The sequence below is a fragment of the Lates calcarifer genome, linkage group LG24 (genome assembly GCF_001640805.2).
Source record: "Lates calcarifer isolate ASB-BC8 linkage group LG24, TLL_Latcal_v3, whole genome shotgun sequence".
Taxonomy (NCBI): domain Eukaryota; kingdom Metazoa; phylum Chordata; class Actinopteri; family Centropomidae; genus Lates; species Lates calcarifer.
The window spans coordinates 4,404,200-4,426,022 of record NC_066856.1 but is presented as its reverse complement, the minus strand read 5'-3'; the positions used below and the strand labels follow the sequence as shown (position 1 = coordinate 4,426,022).

Genomic DNA, 21,823 nt, shown 5'->3' with positions numbered 1-21,823 from the left:
AGGGAAGAAGTGTGTGATATACACTATCTTTATCTCTCTGTGATATGAAAACCTCACACAGCTGCATCTGAAAATCCATAATTTTGGGTGTAGAACACTCAGTGCCTGATAATAAGAGACCTACAACGTCTATAAAGCTGATCACTTTTAACTTGTTTCACTTGAGTGTGAAACATCAAACCCAACGCCCAAAAGTTACTAAAAGATGATGTAGGTTGCTGAAAGACAGTGGTTTTCTGCATATGAGTATCTGTATTTGTAAGTGTGTGTGTGTGTGTATTTGTGTGTGTGTGTGTGTGTGATTAAAGACCATGCTGACAGCCTGAAGCCTTATACAGTATATCTAAGTTTAGGCCTCATTAACATTCAATGGAGCTGTCATGGATGAGTAGACAGAAATTCTTTACAGCTGATGGGAGAAGTTTCCTCAGGCGGTGACCACACACTGGGAGCTAATTTGGTTCTGCACAGATTACATCTGTGTCTTTTTTCTTCTTACTACTTTACTATCACTGGGTGTTCATTCCTTGGTAGTTGTATGGGAACTGATATCATTTCTGGCATATTAACAGGCTCTTTTCTGATAAGACAAGATAAGATTTTAATATCTAATATTAAAAATGCACTAATACTAAAGCTGTAGCCAGGTTTTTCAAAATACTTAGTGTGATTCCAACTTCTCCTAGTGAACCCCATAAAAACTGTTTGACTAGACACAGATTCATTGATACATTTCATTTTTCAGTTTCAGTCATAGTCTGTGCAAATAGTGACTCTCAACATGATGGTGGGATTGCATTTTAAAGAATCTTTGAATATTTATTTATTTATTTTCAATCCAAGTGTACTGTGAATCTAAAGTGAACATAAACTCCTCCTCAGGTCATTAAACTAAAATTATAAACTGCTTGAGGACATGACCTTCATGAGGCTGCGGTCCTGACTCACAGGATAGTCATAGGTTTCATGGTGAAAAGAATCTAAGCTTAAAGGTCAGCAAATGGAGCTTATGAAAGAAGAACTGTCAGATCAGACCACAAGATACAGTTGAAAATTCCAAATTAGAAAGTAGACTTTTGAGCCTAGATTCTCTTCAGCATATTTTATTTCCAAAGGTCAAGGATGAATATCCAAGCTTTGTGTATTTATGCCTCAGGCTACTATCAACAACTTTTTACGCCAATCAAATAAACCAAAATTTCCTAAAGCATCATCACTGCTGCTTTGGTAAGCACTTAAGCACTAAGATGACCTCAACACTGAGGTTATGTTTCCATTATTCCTGGTGTAAAATAATATACTTGATTTTCAATTGGCTGATTCCAGAATTTCAGACTCCAAATTTAAGTTTATTTGAGCCAATTAACTAGATAAAGACCATAACTTTATTCCTGGCTGTGGAGGGGCTACTTTGAAACAGCATGTAGACCTTAATGTTGTGGAATAATATGGGAAACTTGAATCACATTAGACTGCTTCATGATCATCAATCAAGCCCTGTCAACTATAGCATGAACTGAATGAGGGGGATACTATGAAGAATTCATATCTCTATATCTGTGGTGTTGGATTTATGTTGATAGGTTCATGGGGAAAAGTTTCTTTTAGTGCCTCTAAACTCTGGACATCATCTGTTGCAGCACAAAATGACCCGATAGTGACCAAGGAGTTCATTTTATATGGGACTGTTTTAAGCTGGAATGTTTTAAGCAAATAACTGCTAATACTGAGATCAGTATCACCACCATACAATAAAACTAGCTGACAAGAACTCACATTCACAAACACAGCTGAGGAAGTCTTTAACACAGCTAATTGTCCAACAGTTTTCTCTGATGAAGCTGCATGTGTTTACCAGTTCAGTGAACTCAGCCTAAAATGCTCCAGATTTACCTCACTGTGGCTTGAGAAAGATGTGATGGCTTTGCTCAGTTGACTTCTTGTGCTAGAGCTGAACTGGAACTTTGTTAGACCTGTGACGCTTTCAGTTCACCTGTGGTGTATTTATAGTCAGACTGCTCCAAAGTAAATGTCCTTGTCAGACATCAACAAATATTAGAGAAAAACTAAGATGTGTACCTAAAATACTTCGAATAAGTGCAGCCAAAATGTTGTATATATTTGCTGCAGCGTTTCATAACTGGCCAGTTTGGTAGTTTCGGTCTGAAGACATCTAAGCAAAACTCAGCATTCAAACTACCCTCTTAACCCCAAATTATACTCAACAAGCATTTCATCCTAATAGCACTGCTGTGTTCTGTTAACATCAGGCTGTTTCCTGTTAATCATTAAGACGTGCAGTGTTCCCTGACACTGCAGCAGGAAGACATTCTGTCTGTTTGTTGGTGTTGCAGCATCTGTGATGCAACTTGGCGCTGCTCCACACCAGCTTGTTCCAGGAATCATTTGTAAGTTAACCATCTAGTAGTCCTGCCAGTCTTACAAGCATTTCGTGCTTAGCTATGTTCTGAATTATAGGGTGATTCAGTTATCAAAGAGGATGCAGCTAGGAGCAAGACAGTGGCTGGAAACAGCCTAGACATTTAACAGCAACACAGATTATGAAATGACAGTCCTATGGCTGTGGACAGCCCCTAAAAGCTATGGATGTACCATTATTGTTTGGATGTTCTCAATGCACAACACTGCACACCTGAACACAATATGAAAAATACTGCATTACCTTATAAACTGCATTTTAACACTGCAACTGACATTATAAATCCAAAAATACTGAAGATATCAGTAATAATATATTTTGTTATCTTCACTTGTAAAGTAATTTATACTCATTGGTCCCATAAGCAGTTCATGTCAGCAAAGCAGAGGAAAAGGTAAAAACTCATATCCATGGCAAGTAGTAACCTATATGAAGCCTGTAATACTCTAAATCCTTTAAAATGCTATCTGGCAACCCTGTCTACACTTCTACTGGTAACATGAAATTCTGTTTCAGAAAGTGTGTGACATTCATATTGCACAGGGATGTCAAGGTGTGGAGGTTAGGACACAGGATGGGTGTACAAAGCATTTCAACATTGGAGGGTTGAGCTCATGTTCCATCTTGTACTTAAAGATAATGAAAAGAATTCCTAGAAGGATTGGTTGAACTGGTTAACTTCATCAGGGCACACTCTGGTTACTAGTTGTTTGGTGTTTGTGTCATTCAAAAGTAACTCAATAGTTAGTCTTTCCCAAACAGATTTACCACACATCCCCTGCACCCCCCCACATGTCCACACATGGAAACCAACTGTGTGCTGTTTCACACCACCACCCTCCAGCTGGTGTAAAACACTTGCCAGATTCTTGGGGAAAGTAGTTTATTATGATAACAGGAAGACTCCTAAATTACTGAGCAGTGTGGCTGCAAGTCAAACTGGTAGAACACTCAAAGGAGTTCAGAGAAGACTCAAAATAGCATCACACACTTGTAGTTGGTGGGCGTGCTGGTATGCTTGCAGATGTGAGCATGTGCTCTGTCATTTAGCCACTTGCTCTTTTCAAGTTACCACAAGGAGACATCCCATCTACTGTACATATACGACCTACGCTCCTGCAGTGGTGTTAATTTCATTAGTTGATAGAAGTGGAGAATGTTTTCAGATTTGCTGTGTGACTTAACCTTGATGCATGTAAGGCTGTCTGATAATCTCCCTGCTACTTTAATGCCTAACATGAGGAAAGAGGCCGGCTAAGACTGCTTGTTTCACTTTCACGCAGGAAGCTACTCCCTTTTCCTTAGTACCGATACAAAAAGAGAAACAGTGGATATCTTGATTACTCAGTCTGTCACAGATTGTGTTTGACACCCTCTCGGCTTTAAGATCTCTCAGTGCGGCAACAGAAATGGTTTTTAAGGGTACAGTCAGACAATGAACTGTTGTCTTTCACTTTCCTGTGTTGTGCACAAATTTAGATTACTGCAGATATGTCATATGACAAACCACACTAATGTTTTCATATGTTTTTGTCCATTCACTGCAACGCATGGATGCCCTGCAATAACTGCTTAACATTTTTCAAAGTACAGCATTAGTTGTAAGATTTTAGAATTGTGATGGATCGACACTCCAAACAGTAATTGGTATATATTTGTGCAAGAATGAAAATTAATTTCTGGCAGCTAACACTTTCTTTAATTAAACAGTAAGAAGTAAGTGGGGGCCATACCTGCTGTGGGTTTTATCTAAATTATGTTATTTTGGTGAGATAATCTCAGGCAGCTTTCACCTCTGAAAAACAACAGGCACACTATATGGCCAAAGGTTTGTGGATATATACAGTACTTTCCCAGGAAAGTCAATGCTGTTATAGCAGCATATAGTATTGTTGCCTTTTGCCTTTTGCTATCTTCACATATTTTGGTCCAGTGCATGTGTTTCCCACCTGATTTCCCAGTATCTAGAGTCCACACTGACCTTTGGTCCTGGTGGTCCAACCAATCCACCGGTGCCTGGTCGTCCTGGCTCCCCCTGGTTGGACAACAAACACATTCTAAGAGCCAAATCCAACACTACTAGAGTATTCCTCTGTCTCACTTCAAACACTGCACTGCTAAGACTGCAGAGATTTACAGTATGTGGAAATCCCAAAAACACACATGCTCTGATGACTAAAAAGCCAAACCACTGTTCTGTTCTCTTTACTTCCATTCATCATTCATATTAGAATTAATTACTATACATCTGCCTTCATGTGGTTATGTTGTTCAGTTCAGCATTTTGTTTCATTTCTATTTCCAGTGACAGCTCAGATTTCAAGCTTTTACATCTAGTGTCAGTCAAGCAGGTTTAATAGATGCTATAGACACATGACTGTTAAACAGAGCTAGATCTTACCACTAATCCAGCCTCTCCTTGAGGTCCTGGTTCACCTCTTTCACCAGGAAGACCCTGTGCAAAAACATAAAAATATAATTGGATCCAGATTACTACTATAACCTTTAATAAACTTTGTATGTCGATGGTAAAATGATCCTGTTAATTAGGCCACTAGTTGTAGCAGTGGAAATGGCACTAAAAAAGAGTCTCGTTATGGGATTTTCAAGCATGTATACTAGTAGTCATGGTGGGGACAGGCCAGGGCACTACATATTTGCAAAAGCATGGTAGCCAGGACTGGTTTCACCAGCTAAATATATAGGAATTCAGACATGACTGTGTAGGTCTGTATTTGAATCAATATATAATAATATAAATGAGAATAAATGTTCCAACCGACCAATAGAATAATGATCAGCAGCTCGCAATAATCAAGTCAACCCAGTGATTAAGGCTGTGCAAGAGGAGCTAATTATGTACTATATTATGTAAACTCTTGACTATACATTGAACATGGTTTCTACAGATCACCAATGACCAAAATATTGTGTTGCTTTAATTTAGAAACTGCATTTGGATTTGTTCAAGAAGACATGGTACAGGAACAGTAGCCTGTTTTCCTATTTAACTACCCAACAAAGGCAGAAAATCTTACAGTGAAATACCAATTGTTATTCATGGATCAGTAGCATCGGTTAGGCCATTAAGTGTGTTGCTTAGTGCTTACACATGGCACCATGATAGCAGGACTTCAATACTATATCAGTGCATTCTTTAGCCTAACACTGACTGTCCTTTATAACAAACTGTTGCTGCTAATGTGGGAAGTCTCTGCTCAGTTAATAATCTTGCTGTTATAACCACATTAAATTTAACAGAAACTGACAGAACAGAAAATGACCAGTAGACAAATAACAACTTTAGATTGATGTTGTTATATTATATACATTATATATTTGCTTGGTAAACATATTCATACTGAGATTAACAAAAGTAGGGTCACCTTGAGTCCAGGGGATCCTGGTTCTCCCGGTAAGCCTTGCTCCCCTCTGTCTCCCTGAGCAACATACAATGCAGCAGCCATCAGTATTGGCAGCAGATTATAAAAACTACATCACTGATACAGCTGCTGTTTTATGGACTCACCTTGTTACCTTGTAGACCAGGCTCCCCACTCAGTCCTGCAGGGCCACTTTCACCCTGCACAGCCAGGGGAAGACAGAGGGTAAGACTTCATTCCAGAAATGTCCAAATGGCTGAGTTGAGATGGCTCAATAGTTTACAGTATTTAATACTAAACAAACCACTCAGTGATTAAGATCAGAAGACTGGAAGATTCCCCACAACCAGAGAAACCTTGTTTTGATGACCTGAGAGGCCTAGTGGACTAGAGGATAAGCAATTGATGTTCGATTGTTTCTCAGTTAAATAGCAGGACTGAATAACTGACTCAGTGTGTTTCTCAAATCTTCACAGCCAAGACAATTAAGGCAGGATCTAGAAAGATTTTACACATCATGCAAGTCTCATGTCCACATGAGTTTAACTAAATGGATTTTGAAGTTTCTTCCTTACTTGGTGTAACAGTAATAAGTAAATGGGGACTTGTATTGTGGCTGTTCAAAGGTATTATAATGTACAGATTTTTTTACCTTCAGCCCTGGTAACCCAGGAGGACCAGGTTCTCCAGGATTTCCATCCTTACCCTGTAGACAGAGACAACTTACAGTGATGGGTTCCGTCATGTACAAAGTGAATGTATGCTTAAGACTGGTCACAACAATATGGAGAGGTGAAAAGGGTATGGTAGAGGTGACTGATCAGCACTTACAGGCTTACCATCAGGTCCTGGCGGCCCTTCCCTTCCTTTCTCCCCTCGAAAACCCTGATGAATTATAACACTCCATTACAATGCACAAAAACAACATAGATAGGCTTAAATAAATCCATTTTGTTAACCATGCCAGTAGCATGGCTCTATGAATGGTAATGTTGGTCTGCTGGTCTGTCCACTGTTTTGGCTCAGACTGAACTATCTCTACAACTATTGGATGGATTGCCATGGAATTTGATACAGACATTTATAGCTTTGAGCTGACAATATTGACTTTTAATTCAGTACTGCCATGAGGTTGACATTTATAGTTTTGAGTAAAGCAATACCAATGGGTATTATAAGTCTGCCTACTTTTTCTGTATTTTTAGGCAGCACTCCAAAGAGGACACTTGAAGATTCCAAAACCCTCCCTGGATAAACAAATACTGCTTACTGAGACTCATTAAAAGTGAGTCACTACAACTAGAAGTCATTAGAGGTCATTAGTAGAAGACAGAAGTGAGGTCTGAGGTCTTTTTGGTAAATTGCACCAATTCCACATCAAATACCATAAATTAGCAGTTTTCTAGTTTCCAATTTGCATGTTGTGGTCTCTCCTCCCTTTCCATATAGCATATTCCACTGTGATAAACAGTATGTACAGTTTGTACATAACTACTAGTGTGTGTAATAACCTCCACTATAATTATATACTGTTGACTCCTGTTGGAGCAGATGGATTATTGGAATATAAAAGCAAACAAGAAACAAAATGTGTGTGTGAAGCAAGCAATGCATTTCTTATTTATTCATTTGCAGATCCAAGTCTGTCTAATAAATAAAATAGCTCAGGTTACATTATGATTGATCACACACACCCACACACTAGCCGTCCATTACATAGTTAAGAAATGGGGTGCTCTACACGAATTGAAGATTGGAGCTCAAAGACCCCGGTGTAAAAACTACTAAGGCATATATCATGTCCTTTGTAATGTGTAGGACAAAGTAGTGTGTGTGTGTGTGTGTGTGTGTCTTACCATGCGTCCTGGCGGGCCACGCTGCCCTGGTGGTCCGACTACGCAGTTGCAGTCTTCCTCCTCCACAGTGGCTGTTCGATTCAGAGGACACTGAGGAAACACAAGCAAACTAATGTCTGCAATACAAAACACACTCAATGCTTTCTTCATTAGGTAGAGAAGCATGAGAAAACACATTTAGGTGATAGAGACAGAGTAAGGCTTTGGCATTTACAAGCTTCATTTTGACATTTATGGTTGAAATAAAAGGATTTTTTCTGAAAGGTCAAACTTTCACTTTCTGTAGATAAATTCTTATATGAGTTATAGACATGGTCAGTGACTATGTAATGTTACGTGATTTCATTACCTTTGTGTTACCTCAGTAGCTAAATAATTTTAAGCAAAGTCAGAGTATAAATGTGTGAGTAACCGGGCAGAGACTCACCCTTTCATCATCCTGTACACCAGAAGGAAAGACAGGATAAAACAATGGTTATTATTAGGTAGCCTCATACATGCAGCAACATACAGAATTTTAAGCAGAAAATGTGACCTTTGTAGATTCAAGTTGGTGACAGTGGAGATCTTACCACAGAGTAGATCTCACAAGCTGTTTCTCTCTCGCTCTGATGAGGATCACAGTACAGACGCAGCTTCTGAATCTCCAGCTGTATCAAGAGAATGTGAAAAATCTCATGACTTTTTAACTTGCTTCATTAAAAAGTTTACCATTAAATATAAAAAATGAGATCTTTAGTTGATATACTTGTAATACATTTTCTGATTTTGCTGCATAAAGAAATAACATAACTTGTAATTAAACAACTGTATCCTCTAAATGTATATTACGTCGAGAGTTTCACCTTCATAGATTACACCGTAATAAAATCTCTCTCTTAATTTTTCTTTCTGTCATCTGTAACTGCCTAGTAGCTTAGTGGTTACGTCTACCTAACACTAACCCATAATTAATACCAGATGCAAGACAACAGGAAGTGGTATTCAATCCACATCAACTCTAGCTTGCATTCAGCTTCAGTGAAATCCTAACATTGCATCTTGTGCCTCTAGCACTGTTGACTTTTTCTGTATTTAAGACAACAATCTTTCCCCAACCTTAACCAAGTTTTTTTTAATATAACCATGAAGCACACACACAATTATACTGCAGTTTTTACAATTGAATATTGTATTGAAAGAGCAAATACTGAAAACAACACAACTGTCAATGAGCATTTTGCAGATACATTCAGTATGAACCTTTTGTGACAGATTTCTGGGTGACACTGTTGTCCTTTCGCATCAGCTCACACATTAAATCTGCCTGCCAGTAAATTGAATATCATTGGAAATGATCACTTCATTCCGTATGCAGAGAAGTGTGTGCTATTTGTCTATTTACTACAACTACTGCATAGTCCCATTATTGAAATATGTTAAATTAATTCATTCAGTGTTTGAATGTACTGAACCAAATGTCAACAACATAACATTTAGACTTCTGTTTCAGTTTTTCCTACTAGCTTTTACCACTTTATTCTGCTCAGTCCTCTCAAATCATCTACTACTTCAATCAGGCAATCACCTGCACCTTGTGTCTAAATAAATTCAGAGCACTTGGACCTCTCAGCTGCATTATTCATACTCACAGGCACAGTGATGCGCATTCCTCTCCTCTTAGCCACCTGTGTCTCCCCATTGATGTAAATGGGCTCCACTGGTTCCAAAATGACTTCCTGGATCAGTTGATCGTCAAGGAAACTGGTGACCTGGCGTGGCCTCACTAGAAGTTTGAGCTGATGCCATTTTCCATCATACAGAGTCTAAAAGAAGGCACAAATATGGTTATCTGAATTATAAGGATACATTGACTGAGAGTGTATTCATTTATGAGACTAAAAAACATCTTTGTTCAAGCTTCCATTCATGAGCAAAGTTGGATGTGAAAACAATTATTAACTTGTCAAATCTTCTTTCACTCAGCCTTCCATTTCTGTTGGCAGTCTTGTGTGTGCATGTGTTTCATCTAATCTAACTTTGTCACTGAAGCCAAAAATCTGTGTTCCCTAAATGCTCCACAAATAGTTATGACCAGCGAGGTATTACGACTAAGAACTCCTTCCTTTTTCCATCACAGTTTTTTTTTTCTGAAAGGCTAAAACCATACAGAAAGAGAGGGACAGAGCAGCTATTGTTTCATTGGGACTGCGCCACAGCCATCATTTCCAAATGACAAATCACAGGCTTCTACCTTGTGCCACATCAAACCAAATCAAATCAAACATGTGCAAACACAAATTGAATATAATTGCAACCTTCTCCTTGCTACAGTCTAGGTGTGTGTGTTAGGATAGAGGGTGGTGGGTGCCTTTTGGAAAAAACAACCTGGTATGTCCAGCAGGATGTATTATTACCTTGTGCTGCCATGGAAACAGAGGCATGCTCTCCAAGAGCTACACATCCACCAACTAGTTTCCACAGGGGAAATACAGTGGTTTAGAGCAGGAAACATTTTCTTTGAGCCTCCTCCTGGCTTCCATCACATTATATCTTCACTGGTTCAGCTGTGTATTGAACTGAACAGGGGATGATGTTTAAACAACTGCTAGCTTGGCTCTCTGCAAGTCATCCCAGTCAGGTTCATTCACAACAACCAACATGAAGGGAAACCCAAGATTGAAAGAGACACACTTACAACACAATATGTTCTTTCAGTGTCACCACGGGAAAATAACAAGTGGTAGCACAGCACAGTGTGCTCTTTATATTAACCAATATGCCTACACTGTTGTAATATTTATGTTTACCATATAATAATATACTTGGGATATAATCACCATTGACAAATCATTAACACTGCAAGTTTAAGCAGCAAACAATACGAGAAAAAGTCCAAAATACAATAAGATTTAAATATAAATACACAAGTAAAACCAATCTGAGTCATTTTTAAAATCAGATTTCAAGACATTTGTGTCTCCAACAAATAAATTAATTGCTGGGAGACCATGCACTGTGAAACACTGAAGAAATCACAATAAATACTAACGTAATATCCCAACTTCCATTCTTTGCCAGGCTTTTAAGACAAAATGTATACAAATCAAAACCTTTCCAATTATTGATCACCTGCACATCCAAATATTTCAGGATTTTTTTCAAGCCATGTCACAGAAAACTGACATTTTAAAATCACTGTATTATGAACAAATACTGTATTTAAAAAAATAAAACTCACTTTCTACCCCCACCCCAGACAACACAGCTCACACATTCTGTTTTCCTCAATTTTATGCTAGAAGTAGAATATCAATTCTCAGCTGTGCAAATAAACATCTCTGACTTGTAGATAAGCAATGCTTTTATTTAACATGCACAGATGATGTTAATTTTGGTTTGAGTTCTTGTCTTCTTGTACAGGCTTAGAGAGTGTTTGTAGCTGTGTTCAGTGGCAGAGGTGCACTCATGTTTCTTGAATTACTCTATATTGACTAACTGACAGAGAGATATCAGACACTTGAGCATATTGGAAAAAGAGCATTTTTCAGTGCTTGGAAATCAAAGCCCAGCCAAGAGGCAAGTAGCCAAGTGAGAAATTCTTCCCATATTGATCAGGTATGGATATGAAACTCAATCCTAACACAAACCTGAAAGCCAGCTTTAAAGATGACTCTTTGCTCCTTTTGTGTTATACCAGTAGTGGTGAAGGTGACAGTTTTATCTTTCCCACTCAGTGTCACTGCAGCCTGGATCTCCTTATCTTTTGACAGCACCCTCCAAAGGTCAAAGGTCAGCTTGCTAGAAGACCCTGTTAGACGCAGGGTGGCCACAAACACATAGGATGGAGGGAGACCTTCTGGGAAAATCTCCCTAGCATAAAAATGAAGTAAAATAACTGAATAAGAACAATAATTGATCAAACAAAATGCACAAAAGGAAAAAATGTGAAACATTAGATTTTTTAAAGAACTTCATTAGAGTCTTTAGACTCTATGTTACCTGGTATTCTCAGTAATGTCTGTGGAGGCGGTGAGGGCGTATGCTGCCTCTGTAACCAGAGAGCCAGGGATCTTCTTGGCCTTCATCTGAATGTTCATGCCCGCCATCAGCTCAAAGCCTTTCTCATCACGAGATGCCACTGGGATTCGTGTCGGACATACAGACTCTGAAAAAAAGAGTCATATATTCAGACAGCTAACCACTAATCAAACACTCAAAAGAATCATTTAAGTTCTGACGGTAAACACTACCCCATTTGTAGACAGCATTAAGTATCAAGAAATAACACTGCTATTTAACAATGGCAAGGCTGGCAAACTACAGCAAAAGTTAGAGCTTAGCATCCCTCCAGGAGAACTGAGAAAAACCCTGATAAACAAGACATGCAGATAGGTAAATGTAATATTCTGACCTTCACATAGCTTCTGTTCCATGGAGTCTCGGATACGGTCTATGGTGGTGTAATCTTCAGCATACAGGACATAGGTGGATGATGGTTTATTGGCGATGGATACCAGCTCTGAGGTGGTGATCTCGTTACCAACTCCAACTGCAAATACTGTAATGCCCTGAGCTCTTGCCTCCATACTGGCATCCACCTAAAGAAACATAGGCCAGTAAAGGTAGATTGACAGAATGTTTATACTGAAAGAACAACATCACAACTATACAATTTTTCAGATACAGTGGGATGAATGAAAGAGATGTAATGGAATATGTCAGTGTGATATTTACCACATCATCCTGAGATTTTCCATCAGTGACCACCACAGCAATTCGGTTCTTAACTTGGCTGGCCCTCTGGGATGAGGGGAAGACGTGGTCCACGGCAAACTTGATGGCCCGTCCAGTCTGCAGAACAGTTGAATGAAAAACACCATGATTTTGTTAGGGATCACATGTGTGAACTGGCCTATTCACCAGTTCTCAGCCACTGACCACTGCATCACAAAGTGCAAATTAAATTATATAAACACATAAAAAACTTTTTAAAATCTCCATGGGAAAATCGAGTACTGCAGAGGTAGATTACTACAGAATACAACAGACAAACTGTTTACCAATATGTAAAATATGTCATTCAAAGAGAAGGATACATGTTTACAATTTGAAAAGCACGTGTGATGTAAAGCTCAGCGTGCCTGTATGTTTATTGACCATTTCTGTGCTTGTGGTGTTGCTGCGTGGTCATGTTGCAACAGATGCACCTGTGGTGAGCAAATGCTGGCGCTTGTGGACTATGCCTAATTGTAGTCTGCCTCTCCATAACCAGCCTCAGCCTGCTCCACTTTATTTCTTTCTTGTTTTTGGATGGAGTACTGGAAGTAGTCAAGATTTTTATGGGGCATTTTATAGTACATTTTTGGAGTAAAGGCTGTTCTGTTCTGTATTCTACCATCACCCTTCTGCATGCAGGTGTCCCAATCAACCAGCAGGAGTCACAAGAACAGCAACCTGGTCATAACAGAAATGTAAAGAGAAAATATGTTGTCCTACCTGTGTGTTTCCTCCCAAATAGGTGATGCTCTGTATGGCCTGTATTAGCTCTGCTCCTCCCTGGTGCTTCCCCAGAGGAATCTCCAGACGAGGTGTGTCACTGTACTGGATCACAGCCACCTACAGCATACACAACAGGGCAAAATGCAAGATTTATTGAAGCTAGCAACTTCAATAATCCTAGTAAAATCAGATACTGTAGTTTGATTTAAATATAATTTACAGCCTCAATTGAAAGGTAAATTGAAGTTTGAAAATGCGATTAGAACAAACTGCACAGATATAGTCTGTGCATTGAAATTCATGTTCAGTACATAACAGTATAATAAGGTTTACAGTACCTGTGTGTAGTGGGAGCTGATGTCAAATTGGCTGGTGATGTTGATAAGCCACTGCTTGGCCGTATCAAAGTCAGAGAACCCAACACTCCATGAGCCATCAACAATATACACCAGGTCATTTACAGCTGTGCTGCAGCCTATATACACATACATACAAGAGAATTGTCTTAAAAATTAAAACTGATACAAAACTAAATTTCCTGTTACATTTTGAGACTGCAGATTAAGAAGTAAAATGTTGCTGTAATCTAATTTATGTAAATATCTCATCCATATTTAACTGAGGCTGCAGCCAAAGAGTCATGCTGGGTATATAATATGTGGCCACTTGCTTGTGTTTTTACAGGTTTCAGTTTGTCAGGCATCCCTACCTGCCCGGACGTCACCGTCCTCCTCTGCAGCTTCCAGCGGGGTCAGTAGCAATATTGCACTCCACACCGACCAAAGCAACATGGCTCTGCAGGAGAGCTGTCCGCCAGCTGAACCTGGCTAAATCAGATATGAAAACACAAACTACTCAAAAAAAAAAAAGTTGACGCATAAAAAATACAGATTTGGCTCACATGCATGCTGTGGTGCTGCTGCAGAGGTGCTTTGCTATTTTCAGACATGAAGTAGCAGTGAATGGACATTGAGGCATAAACAATGTAGAGTCAGAGGTATGAGTGTCTCTTGTATGAAATTTTAGGGGTTTAAACTAACTAGACAGATAAACATGAAGCCAAACAATCATTTTTTGTTTCAGTTTTTGACCCACAGAAAACACCCAATGGTTTTTATCCTCCCTGGTGACGCTCTCCCAGGTCTTCACTGCAACCTTCAGCTTTTGCTTGTTGGAGTATCTAACTTTTCAACACTATCCACATGCAATGTCCTCACTGAACAAATGACATGGTTAAGCATATTCATCTTTCAAAGAGGATAAAGTATTTTGACTCTGTTGACCTATAACCTTTCCTCAAAGACCACCCTAAAGATAAAATATATATATATATTTTAGCCTCTCTTGTCGTGGGGTGAAATTGTCAGTACTTTCTTTGTCCATTACAACAGTAAGTAAGTAAGTAAGTGGTGATATGGAATGTAATTAATATTATATCCTCAAGAGGTCACTAGTGGGACTTAAAGTCATTTCCACAGCAGGAACCTCTGCTTTTTGAGCTTAGGAACAAGGGTTTTGAATTCTAGATTCTTATTTCTTCAGCCATTGTTCCTAGCCCCTAAAAATGTCCCTACATGGGAGTCAGGTTTCTAGTGACCCAGGCCCGATAAAGAGGAATTTGCAGTGCAGGTCACTGCTGATTTGTCAAACACAAACTTCATAGCTGCTACACCTTGTGTAGTGTGTCATTCATTTGCAGCATGAGCAAGGAGTGGTTGCTCTTAGAATCAATATTTTAACTGCAGCGAACATCTCTTAGAACCTTTCCTGTTGTAGTTGTAGTTTGACCTCCTGACGAGTCTACAATTAGTGAGATAATAAAAGAGCGGGAGTGCAAGAACAAGAATGAATGCTGGCCAACAAGTGAGAGAACAGTTGTAAGGACTAAGGAACAAGAGAAACATCTGACGCTTTGATTCAATGCAGTTACGTACTAAAGCTGAAATAAATGCATATAAGTCACTCAGCCAAGTGTTGCTACTTTGAAGATGAGGCCTCTGTAGTTGTCACTCTCCTATCCACCTCTGCATGTCTGATTGGCAACATCAAATGCCTGACAGGTGCAACAGTGAATACACAGAACAATGACTCAAAATCGAATCCTAATTTTGTTTGTTCATATGTGTAAAAACAGAATCCCAAACTTTAAAAATGGGACTTCTGGAGCGTAAAGTATCTTTAAAGGATGAATATACATTTCATAGACTTATGTGTGTTACACCTGATGATCTGTTCAGTTGCACTACCATGCACCTTTAACAGTAATGCCAGTGTGTAGTTACGACTTGTTAAGACAGTGCACTTCTGCATAAGTGCAATATACTTATAGCACTTTTGTGTGTGTGTGTGTCCATATCATGTCCAAACAATGAAAAGCTAGAGCTAAAGCTTGTATCTGCAAATTGGAGACTCTTTCCAACAGTCAATAAAAAGTCCAATGAATAGACTGTTGTAATGTTGCGTGGGCACATATATGATATATGGCTTGAGAATGAGATTTGACTGCCTTGTGAAATCACCACATCTCTCTCTTTTCCTCTCCACTGTCCCCACTGTCCTTCTCTCCTCCTCCTCTTCCCCGTAAAATGCTTTTGCGAGTTTTCATGTTGTGCCATGCAACATATGGTCTAGTAGTGTGTTTTCTGTGGAGCTCTCCCTGTGTTCATTTTGCAGCGCAAACATGGTTCCACCAACCACACGACTGGGCCAGAGAAAATAACAACGTGAGCACTATGCTGGGATGGGAAAACAGAAATATAAACATGGCAGAGAGGGCTACAGTGTGCTGGCACGGGCTTTAAAGACAGGGGAGGATCAGTGAGCTGAAGAGAGTATAGCTACCACAACCTTTCTTCTACAAAGTCTCCTCCCAGCTCCCGTAAGTCTCATTCTCTTACTGCGTTTGGCTCACTACTATGGAATCATATTTTAACAATGTACTTCCACTTGTGACTTGTGGTTTTTCACCCCAAAACAATTGGTCAGAATAAAATCAACATTGCAGTGTGCATTTCAACATGACTGAAAAAATAGATTAAACTAGTAGCACAGAATCTGTTCAGTACAATTTCCTGTTTGTAGAAAATATATTAACTGATACCAATATTATAAAATTAATATAGCTAATAGCTATGTAAGTTACTGAATAAAGGCATCACATTTTCTCAGTGCCCAGTCAACATGCACATGTGCATCCCATGTGAATTAAATGTGGGCAACATGAGTGACAAGTGGGTCATGCTCTTGAAATGGGTAAACTGTTAGGGCCCCACAAGAGCTAAATGTGGACTATATGAGACCCATATGTGTTCAGTAACATGGGTCTGTGTGGGTTGACTGTGTGGGTACCTGCTGGGTTCCATGTGGTGAAAGTGAAATTTTGATAGCAGCTGCTTTAAAGTGGGCAAATAGCCACTGTAACAGCACACTGGGAACTTTATTTAGCACAGCTGAGTGTATCCAGGTTATTGAATTAGGGCAACCCCAACAAGCCACATATAAGATTGTGATAGAGATCCAGAGAGGATTCCTGGACCACCTGCAGTAGCTAACAGCTTGAAGCAGTGGTGTGATTATTGACAATGACTTTGAAATGACTGGCATTTAGCTTGACCTTTAGATTTACCCAAAACTATCAAACCTTTGTACAAACCCATTTGTCTTTGTCCTCTGCTGTTACCCTTTAGTTTGGGTAAAACAGGTGTGTTCATGTGTTCCTTTATTTTCCTTTCTTTCTTTTCCTTCCTTTCCTTTCCTTTTTGTTTTGCTGCTGTTTTGCTCTTTTTCTTGTTGTAGGTCCTGGGTTCACCCATACAGTTGTTTTCACTTATGGTACCTGATAAGACCTCTTTTTAGGACTGTGTGGATGTATGTAGACTGTGATTGAATGATCTTTCTGATCCTCCTATTAGTTTTGCTGGCCTGTGGTAGACCTACAAATTTATAATTCTTTAGCTTTCTTTCCATTTCGCTCAACCTCGGCCCAGGCAGCAGTTTAATCAGCAAGAATCAATGAAAACACCTAGGAGGGTCTCTAATGTAAAAGGTAATCTAATTAGCTGCACATGGGATACTTAAACTAACTTAAGGGAACATGAAGAAAGCTGTAACAGTTTACGGTAGAATCAATGTGCTCAGTCGCTTAGCCTGGCTAACTATATAGGAGACCAAGTTTTACAGTTAAGCAGTCAGATAGAAAAGAGATGACATGCTATTTTAACAGGGAGATAGAAATAACACAGCTAAGCAAATACATATAATTTGTTTTTTCCACTTAAAGAAAGTAACAACAGTGAGTACTGAGGATTACATAGCTCAAGGCAAAAAACACTTTTTTGTCACAACAGACCTTTCTTTCAGCAGACATTTCAACTTGTCAAACATAGGTATAATTAATAACATTGCTGATGGCTTCGAGGTTCATGGTAGAATTTACTGTCATTCTCTCCATATACTAGACGCAGTCCAGAACCAAAACTGCTTTTCTTTAGTGCTACAGTTTACACAAACCTCTGTTCTGTCTATGCTGGCTCACTGGCATGGTTTAATGGCACGCCTAAGTGGAACAGAGCTATCATTATTATTAGTAGGCTAACACCTGTGTTTTCCCTGCTATGGCAAGTCAAAATGTCTGCTGTGAAAAAGGTGTATGTATTGGAATCTCATAAAGGCAGCACATGTCACTGAAAATCACTGATGTCAGCTGCTATAATATTAAGTTGGATTTAAAACTGCAGTTCTAAGATTCTAAGTATGCCCCCTCAGATTGAATTCAGTCACACATATACACACACCAGTGGTGTGATACACAGATATATGCTATATAGTCTACACTACATATGACACAGTCCAAGAGCACACTGATGTGCACCCTGAACGACAGGCACACAGAGAGGGTCAGTTTTTTATCAAAGTCTTTCCCCCCATCGGACTGTGTTTAGAACCCCACCACCCTGTGGTTAGGGTTAAGGTAAGGTTAGGTTCTGGTAAATGTACAGGAAACACATTTCACCAGGGAAGCAGACTTCAACACAACACTGGTAAAGACTTTATACTTAATGGTTTTTTTTGATGGTCCACTGGCCCACCGACAGCACCCCACCAGAATTTTTCATAGTATGCCCAATGACCAGTACAACACTGGGTATACTGTGATGATACCCTCCCAGCCTCCTACACAGCAATCCTGCAACAACACATCATAAGCACCACCACACTCTCTAACACATACATGTGTAAACCACGAGTGACCACAGCAACCTCATATATCAGTTATTGTTTGAGTTCCTACATATGACCTGTTTAATAACCAACAACAACAAAGTGTGACTTTGATGAGGGAGACCACTACTCATTTCTTGTCTTGTACCAACAGTCAGCTTTGGTTTCTCATAACCACAACCACATTCTTTCCTTAACAATAACCAGGTAGTTTTATTGTATAAACCTCACCAAACATTAACCATAGTGGTGACAGATCAGGAAACATTCATATGACTGTGATTTGTAACAGTTATGGGAAAATTGTTAGTGCCAATTGGGATGTCAGATCAGATAAATAATATAGGTTATTTTTAAAGGCAATCATGTAATTGTTTAATTTTTATGACTTGTTGGAATAAAAGAGAACAAGCACAGCTATAAGGAAGCTCTTTTGTTTGGCAGTTCTATTCATGGAGGAGACCAGAGCTTCAGCTACAGATCCAAACACTGCAGCTTTCTGTCAAATACTGTATACTGCCATGTTCTTCAAAAGGCAGCTAAGCCTGTGCAGCCCTGATAGGATGCAAAAGAACATGGAGCAGAAAGGCTTTGTAACAATTCTGTAGTGGTCAAAATTAGTACAAACAGGTGTTTCTTTTAGGACAAATCTATCAGTTTCATCAGGAAAAACAAACAAACAAACAAACAAACAAACAAACAAAAAAAAAAAACAAAAAAAAAAAAAACAGGCGAACACAGAAGGACCAGGAGTCAAAACTTACGGCTGTGAGGCCGCAGTGAATAACACTGAGGCAGCCTGCCAGTGGAGAATGGTTTATGTGTTTCACTATTTCTAAAAGTGTCTCTACCAGGATCCTCGAAAAAATGCACTTTTCACACAGTTCGTTTTTTTTTTTTTTTTTTCATTCCTCAGATCCATCTATACATCCTTGCCTCACTGCCTCACTCTTTCATTTTAAAGCACATTAGTTATTACAGACACACAGTGTGGATAGGTGGGTACTGAACCTGAATTCCTTCAAACCTCACTCTACATTTGGCAAACTAAAAGTGCAGTATACCAACCACATCAACCACCTCCACTGGCTTCAGCATCACAGAACATTCCTTGTGCACAGATGTTGGGATTGCTCAGCGCCTTTACTTGGTTTATGAAACAAAGATGACTGCAGAGAGACATTCCAGTACTGTCATATATTCCTAACATGCTTGTATCTGTTACATTTCAGACTGATGACAGAGAATGTTATTTGGTCACTGCAATAAATTAAGAGATGTAGGGTCAGGATATTAGTTTGTCAATGTGGTTAAGTACTGGAGTTCATTTTAATTAAATATCTTATTTAAAAGACCAGTGTTTTGCATGTCGAAACCTGTTTACTGTCATTTACATATACTCTAAATAACTACTGATCATTTTCCAAAGCATGTTTTGTATGTTTTTTTAGATTGTGAATTTGATTTTTACAACTTTCCAGTCAATGCCTTCCATTCATTACAGTGTGATATGAAATCAAATTGCATTTTATCATACAGTGTGGTCATTATCATTACATAGTCATTCAGTTTAAAGTGCAAGCTGACTCACAAAGCCTTCCACTTATTGTGATTAAAAACTAATAAAACCGACAAAAATAAATTTGAGGAATTTCTGTTGTAAAATTAAAGGACCCCAAAGTCTGTTTGAAAGATGAGTTTAAAAAGATCAGTAATATGGTATTTGGTTTGGAAAATGATTGACAGAGAGCACTTTTTCAGCCATCTGTTTTCATGTGCATTTTCAGTTTGTGCATATGGAAATTTGAGGGAAAAAAATCTAAATATCAGAAAAAAGGTTGATGGATCAACAAAAGCAACAAAATGCAACACAGTCAATAAATCATGACGTACAAGACACGTGACTTATCGCTTATCACTGCAGAGACAAAAAAATCAATGCAATGACTAATGAGGAGACTGTAATGTCACTCTAAAGAACCATGGGAATGGTTGCTTAAATGTAAGTATTAAAGTGAGGTTAAGTAACTTCTGTTGACAATTAAAGTTTAAAGCTGAATCCTAGAAAACAGCTTAAGTAAAGAAAAGTCATATAACTGACTTAGTAATGTCAGTTAAATAGCAATAACTATCTAAACAGCCAACTTTTGTCACCATTAACAACTGGTCATACCAGACCAAGAAAAGCTGTATCTGAACCGAGCAAATGTATGTATTATTCCTTTGTAGGAGGAAGATTTTAATTTTCTTCTTTTAAACCCTACCAACATAGTCCTGTTTTGAGTTATGTAAAGGCACGAATAACTCAAAATAACTACAGTGACCAAAGTATTTGAGCTGTTGATGCTTGTTGATGACAGTAATGGCCTACTTCTGGAGACTATACATGTCTGACATCCAGCAATGAAATGGTCTTTCTAAGATGAAACTGTATATCTCAAACCAAAAACTGATGTACTATCCCTTAACTATCTTGAAAACCATCCCACACACCTTCTCCGTCATTTCCAATTCATTCTGTAGTTGTACATACAGTAATTAGAATGGAAGAGAAAGTTATTTCAGGCTACAGACTCAACTAACAGCATAACTTTGAAATGCCAAGAGACACAGTGAGAGAGAGAGAGAGAGACTGGTGCTTTGCACTAAAGCAGAGGACCTTGCTGACCCATAATCACAGAGGTTGATGTATGTAGTTATACTGTATATTTAGCTTGTCTTCTCATTGTCCTGATGGCTGGTCACTTGTAGCCAAACCAAACCCATGCCATGGTAACATCGAGTTTGGAGAAGAGTACCAAAAAACAGTGATGATAAATGTATATACGCATAGATACCGTATGTATACAGCCACAGATTAAGTAGTGAATGAAACTACAACCACCAGACTAACAAACAACCACCAACATGAACAGAGATCACTTACAATTTCTAGGAGATAGCTAACTAACGCACCACTTTGGTACTGATTTGTACAGCATATACATACATACATATACATCTCAGCCTGATTAGACACATCAAACACTGAGTACTCTGATTAGACAGCCTTACCCTCCAAAAAGTCCCTCCACATAACACACACTGTAAAGATGATGACAAGGCCTTACCTTTCTCTTTGAGCTGCAAGAAGCCAGTGATGAATGCCACTTTACTGGGAGAGAAAGTGAAGAGTGAAGTCCTGACTTGGTAGTGACAGTCCTCCCTCTGGTTGGCAGAGGGAGTGGTGGGAGTGTCAGGGCAGCCTTTATAAATCGTGGCTAGCTTCACCACAGAATGTGACACTACAGAGACTTGTGTGGATCCAGCATGGATTTACACACACATGCATACACACACACACTCATATCGGATGTGTGGGCAGACCACAGTGGGAAAATGCATTAGTGTCTGTGTGTTTAAGCACCTAACTTTCAGTTTTTATTATTTTAAATCGCAACATC

General features: G+C 38.9%; 1 protein-coding gene across 1 annotated transcript in view; it reads right to left on the bottom strand.

The window, feature by feature from the left end:
- Positions 1 to 21,619, bottom strand: part of si:dkey-225n22.4 (collagen alpha-1(XXI) chain) — a 61,638-nt gene extending 40,019 nt beyond the window's left edge. The window contains exons 1-18 of the mRNA XM_018673613.2: positions 21,491 to 21,619; positions 13,870 to 13,987; positions 13,499 to 13,635; positions 13,158 to 13,277; positions 12,396 to 12,512; positions 12,073 to 12,259; positions 11,661 to 11,826; positions 11,309 to 11,531; positions 9,311 to 9,484; positions 8,252 to 8,329; positions 8,107 to 8,118; positions 7,680 to 7,769; positions 6,655 to 6,708; positions 6,476 to 6,529; positions 5,970 to 6,023; positions 5,827 to 5,880; positions 4,842 to 4,895; positions 4,422 to 4,475 (exon numbers count right to left, since the gene is read on the bottom strand). Of these exons, the coding sequence (XP_018529129.2) occupies positions 4,422 to 4,475; positions 4,842 to 4,895; positions 5,827 to 5,880; positions 5,970 to 6,023; positions 6,476 to 6,529; positions 6,655 to 6,708; positions 7,680 to 7,769; positions 8,107 to 8,118; positions 8,252 to 8,329; positions 9,311 to 9,484; positions 11,309 to 11,531; positions 11,661 to 11,826; positions 12,073 to 12,259; positions 12,396 to 12,512; positions 13,158 to 13,277; positions 13,499 to 13,635; positions 13,870 to 13,951 (1,710 nt within the window). The 5' untranslated portion in view covers positions 13,952 to 13,987; positions 21,491 to 21,619. The remainder of the gene's footprint in view (positions 1 to 4,421; positions 4,476 to 4,841; positions 4,896 to 5,826; positions 5,881 to 5,969; positions 6,024 to 6,475; positions 6,530 to 6,654; positions 6,709 to 7,679; positions 7,770 to 8,106; positions 8,119 to 8,251; positions 8,330 to 9,310; positions 9,485 to 11,308; positions 11,532 to 11,660; positions 11,827 to 12,072; positions 12,260 to 12,395; positions 12,513 to 13,157; positions 13,278 to 13,498; positions 13,636 to 13,869; positions 13,988 to 21,490) is intronic.
- Positions 21,620 to 21,823: the final 204 nt, after the last annotated feature.